Source organism: Triticum dicoccoides, chromosome 2A, assembly GCF_002162155.2.
Source record: "Triticum dicoccoides isolate Atlit2015 ecotype Zavitan chromosome 2A, WEW_v2.0, whole genome shotgun sequence".
In the NCBI taxonomy this organism is placed as follows: domain Eukaryota; kingdom Viridiplantae; phylum Streptophyta; class Magnoliopsida; order Poales; family Poaceae; genus Triticum; species Triticum dicoccoides.
The window spans coordinates 763,037,618-763,042,859 of record NC_041382.1 but is presented as its reverse complement, the minus strand read 5'-3'; the positions used below and the strand labels follow the sequence as shown (position 1 = coordinate 763,042,859).

The following is a 5,242-nucleotide window of genomic DNA, read 5'->3' as shown; positions in this document are numbered from 1 at the left end:
AAATGGAACAAAATCACATTAATATTGGAAATGGAACAGAGGAGCAGGCGTGGCTACGGTGAGCATGCCCGAGCATGAGTTCAGATGAGGATGAAGTCTATGAAGATGAATTTCATGTTACTGTCGTCGGTTACTTCTAAAGATCAAGTTCAGCCTAGCTCTCTTGTCTGTACGTTCAGTTTATTGCTCAGTTTATGAATAGAGCAGATAATAATTCAGAAAGAAAGAAGCACATCCACGATAGCCTGTTAGTAACTCGGCTCAACACCTAAAATTATGAGTGAACATCCATCATTTCGAAACAAACGGCTGACTGAGTTGATATCACAACAAAAACGACAATGCGCAAGCCACAGTTGCACAGGAAAGAGCAAGCAGAGACCAGCACGGCACAAGATCAAACAAGTAAGCTTTACAAAAAGGATGCATGGAGTCACTCTTGCTCGCTCCATCTAGCTACAATTCTACCACCACATACTCTGGCCCCTCGCCTCCCGACACGCCGCAGTCTCCACCTCGCCTACACGGCTCTGCAACCTCCGCAGGTCCAGCCCCAGCCCCAGCCCGAACCTCAGCGCCTCCTCCTTGCACCGCCGTGACCCGCCTCAGCATCGTCATCGTTCTCGACGACCAACAAGGGGTCTGGAGCTTGGGCGGCCGCTGCGACAAGAGGTCCTTGCACGCCTTCAGGGTCAGCTTCCCGTAGTTCAGGCACCAGCACATCGATCTCCGCTCCCTGGACAACATCAGCATGGGGTGTGCCTGCATTCCACAAAGACACCCTATTAATTTTATTTATTTATTTTGAGAAAAAGACACGCCATTAAAATGGAGCTATTGCTAGATTTCATTTGTCTCGCACCACTTAACGGTTGGCCCAAAAGGTGCATCAGGATTTGTAATGGGGGTATGGAAATCGTGAGCCGTATATTGCTTTCATGTGATTATGGCTAATAATCGTGTGCCTCCATGCATAAGGATATACCATTAAATGGAGCTATTTCTAATTTTCGGGGTCTAACAAATTCACTTGATATTCTACACCACTAAGGCTGAGCTTATTCTCTTTTATGGTGTGCGACTATTAGTCTGTAGCTAGGTTATATATGAAGTGACATTCAGATGAGAATGGTTGTCTGACCTTCAACGACGAACAAGGGGATCAAAGCTTGGGTGGCTGCTGCGACAACAGGTCCTTGCACGCCTCCAGGGTCAGCTTCTCGTACTTCAGGCTCCCCTGCTCCCTGGATATCAGCATGGCGTGTCCCTACATGCAGAAGGATACACCATTAAATGGAGCTGTAGCTAACTTTTGGTTGTCTGACACTTTCACTTACAGTTGCACACTACTAAAGCAGTAAGGCTGAGCCTACCCCCTTTACGATGCACAACTATTAGTCTGTAGCTAAGGTTATATATGGAGTGGACTTCAGATGAGAATGGCTGTCTGACCTTCGACGACGAACAAGCGGTTCAGAGCTTGGGCTGCTGCTGCGACAACAGGTCCTTGGACGCCTCCAGGGTCAGCTTCCTGTAGTTCAGGCGCCAGCACATCATCCCCCGCTCCCTGGGCGTCAGCATGGCGTGTGCCTGCATGCACAAGGATACACCATTAAATGGATCTATTGCTAATTTTCGGTTGTCTGACATTTTCACTTAATATTGCACATTACTAAGGCTGAACTTACTCTCTTTGATGGTGCACCATTAATAGTCTGTAGGTAGGTAATATACGAGATGACCTTCAGATGAGAATGGTGAATTTTAACTGAAAAGCTTAGTAATGTGACTGAGATTTAGTGGTCGTTTGGATACTGAGGATTAGTGATGATATTGTAGAGAACGAGTTTTTAGCTGAGTTCTAGGAAAACCGGTTTCGCTATCCATTTTGTGAAAAACATGTTTACAGAGAACTTTGTTTGGGTTAGAAAATTAATAAACTAGGTCCGTAGAATTTTGTGTTTAGATAGCTTACTCTCTTTGATGGTGCACCATTAATAGTCTGTAGGTAGGTTATAGTGAAGTGACCTTCAGATGAGATGGTGAATTTTTAATTTTTAATTGAAAAGCTTTAGTGATGTCACTGAGATTTAAGAAAGTTGCAGCAGGCAACTTATGTAGAGAGAACCCCATGTCAAATCCAGCAATCGAGCACTCACAAAACTCAACCAAGTTCAGTAAAAAAAATTGTTGATGATACTAGTACAGTCAAGCTCAATCATGCTACAACCAGGGAAATTTCAATTTGTGCGTTTCCATGCTTCAAAGGAAGAAAATTAAAGGGAGCATATGCATAAAGGTGAGGACGATGATTAAAGGAGAAAAGAAAAAAAATAACATTTGCACATAAAAAGCAGCCATGGCAATCGGGCAGAAGAGTCATAGGTTCCATTGCAACAGTATGCATCAAAGACGGTATCTTGATTGTACAATGATTCAATACCAAAGAGGTGTCAATTTGACAGACTAATGACAGCAAGAACCACAAAAGTGCACCGACAACAGGGGAAAATGTAAAAGGTTACATCTGCATGCAGGCAAACAAAGTTGGGTTTTGACAGGCAGTGGTGAACTAAGCAATGAAATGGAGGGTGTGCACTACAATTATTATTTTAAACCTAATCCAAGTGCCATACAATATTTGGTAAAAGACAACATAAATATCTGGATTATGCTCTGTTTGCAATACTCTCAGCAGCTCTCAAAAGTCCAAAGGCCTAAGGAGATAAAAAGATGTGCAGAAAATTTATACCAAAATTTAGAATTGTAGCAAGTAGTTCTCTGAGACAAGTGCACTAATTCAGACAGCAAATTTCAGCTGGTTGTATGGATTGACTTGATGACTTTGGAAGAGCTTCATTTATGCAGGATAGGATGAAAAGAAATTGCCCAGTGACAAGGTTTTTAGATGTAATGGACCAAAAGAAAACAATGCATGTTGCAGAAAGGGTTAAAGGCATGGCAAAGGTATTGCACCATCCGGTGCTTTTCTACGGTTTTATGATGCATCTAAAAAGTTACTCCTAGTGTACAAGATGGCAAATAGAACAGACAAACATAACAATTAGCTTGATCAGCTTTGCCACAAGCACAAAAAGCCAATAACCACTTAACCTTGCAAATAATGATTACTGAGCACAGTAAGAAACTACTTCCTCTGTCCCACAATATAAGATCGTTTCTCAAGCTAACATAGCTTGAAAAACGATCTTATATTATGGGACGAGGGAGTAGAAAGATCAGACAATCTATGTGATAGTAATAACTATGAAAGGAAGAAGGTAACTAGCATACAACAGAAAGTTTACCACTTGACACTGTCGGCGACGATAATAACGACGGTGGGAAGTTGCAATATGCTTCTGACGGGTCGGGATATGCACCACACACCCTCTCAAGCTGGAATGTGTCGACGTCCCGCGTGTAACAACCTCGCTCAACTGACGAGCTTCCAACATAATATAGGAGCAAGTGCCTACCCACCGCACCCTTGATCACGGACCCAGAATCCAGCAAGAATGGCTCATTCTCCATTTGCCACTGAGTGGAACTCCCACCATTGTTTCGCCAAACAGTATAAATTAGGCGAGATGTGTCCGGTTTAGGCACAAACATCGGAGTTATGCCTTGGCCTGCCTCGACGATGGCCACTTCATCGCCCGAAAATCTGGCGCAGGGTGGGTGGTCAACCATGGAGAACTCCATTGTCCGGATGTCAAGCACGAGCAATTTTTCACTGGTACCTGAAACCCAGTAGAAGCAACCATGTGCGTAATGGCGCGACACGAACCAAAACTTCCACGTGGATAACAAAAAGCCAGGTAACGGCTCACTCCGACTCAGGGTTTGCCATTGCCCTGTGCCGGAGGAGAAGACAGCGGCCATCGGCTTAGTTTGGAGCAGCGTCATCCAGATCACTCTGAATGACGTCCCCTCAGTAGTAGCAGCTGCCTCCTCGTCGTCGCCGGGAGGGGCGAGGAAGGATTCGCCGAAGCACGGCCCTTCAATCGCGAGCGCGACAACAATCGAAATGGCTAGGTCACCGGGGAGCGGGGGGAGCAGGAGATACTGCCGGTGCAGGGGGTCGCACACCACCATCTCCTTGAAGACGGATCCGAGCCCATCACCGGCGTGCCGGCAGGGTCTGTCGAGGAGGACGCGGCCGTCGCGGACTTCCCGCACGGACCAGTCCAAGGCAGGTGCGGGGAGGAAGGCGAAGTCGAAGTCGGCGGCGCGGGCGACGGCGCGGAGGGGTGAGGCGGTAAGGCGGGGCGGAAGCCTTTGTAGTTGACGAAGCCGAGGAGGGGCGGAGGGTGGAGCTTGCGGAAGCGCCGGAGGAAGGCGCGGTTGACGACGAGGCGGCGGATGGAGACGCAGGCGGCGGAGGCGCGGATGAGGTCCTCTGGGGTGGGAAGGCGGAGGAGGATTTCCGCCAGGAGCTCGTCGGGGATAGCCGGCAGGGCCATCTCCCGGCCGCTCTCCGTCATCGGTGCTGGCGGCGGCGGCGGCTGTGTGTGTGGCTGTGTGCTGCTCTGTAGGAGTCCGCACGACACAGTGTGTACTGCGTAAGTGGGCCGACAGCAATAAATGGGCTGCAGAATACAACTTCGGCCTACATAAAATTGGGATAAATTGTTCTGTGGGCTGAAAGTGTTAGTGTTGCGGGCCGAAAACTCAAGCTGTCGTCTTCACAGAACGCAAATTCTGAACCCGAAAATTAAACCCATTACGCTATGCGTGAAGGGCGACCAACCAGCTATGCCATGTTTGTCTCAAAAAAAAAGCTATGCCATGTGACGCAAACTGGTTGGCCGTGGTGATAAATCTTTTGAAAAAAATTAGATGAAGGTGAGATTATTTTTAAATATATTTTTTTAGATGGAGGTGAGGACCTCTGGTATTTTTTTAAATGGAGGGTTATGCAAAGTGGCGCTCTCTAGTAGGCTATTGTGGCAATTTTTTACTTTTTCTTTTTTACTTCATTTTTCAGATCAAGGTGAGGATTTTTTTTTCTGAGATGTTTTTTTAGACAAAGGCGAGGACTCAAAATGAAAATGTGTGCACAACTTTCTCTCAAGCGGTGCCACCAGATGGCACCCCAACCACTAGTATTTTGCAACTGTGCCCAAATGGAAGCACATCCGACGACGCACGAGCTTGATCTAGCTCGTCTCGTGGCAGAATCATGTGATGTATGCACATTTAGTGACACCAAAAATGTTGAATCAAACTAATTTTGCAA

At 46.6% G+C, this 5,242-nt stretch overlaps 1 protein-coding gene across 1 annotated transcript; it reads right to left on the bottom strand.

Annotated features, from left to right (window-relative positions):
- Positions 1–312: 312 nt before the first annotated feature.
- On the bottom strand, positions 313–4,487 carry LOC119358370. The gene is made up of 5 exons (XM_037624946.1): positions 4,333–4,487; positions 3,309–4,279; positions 1,453–1,590; positions 1,142–1,267; positions 313–762 (listed from the first exon to the last, which is right to left on the bottom strand). Exons 1-5 carry the CDS (start codon positions 4,485–4,487, stop codon positions 572–574), a joined length of 1,581 nt encoding a protein of 526 aa, XP_037480843.1. The 3' UTR covers positions 313–571.
- Positions 4,488–5,242: the final 755 nt, after the last annotated feature.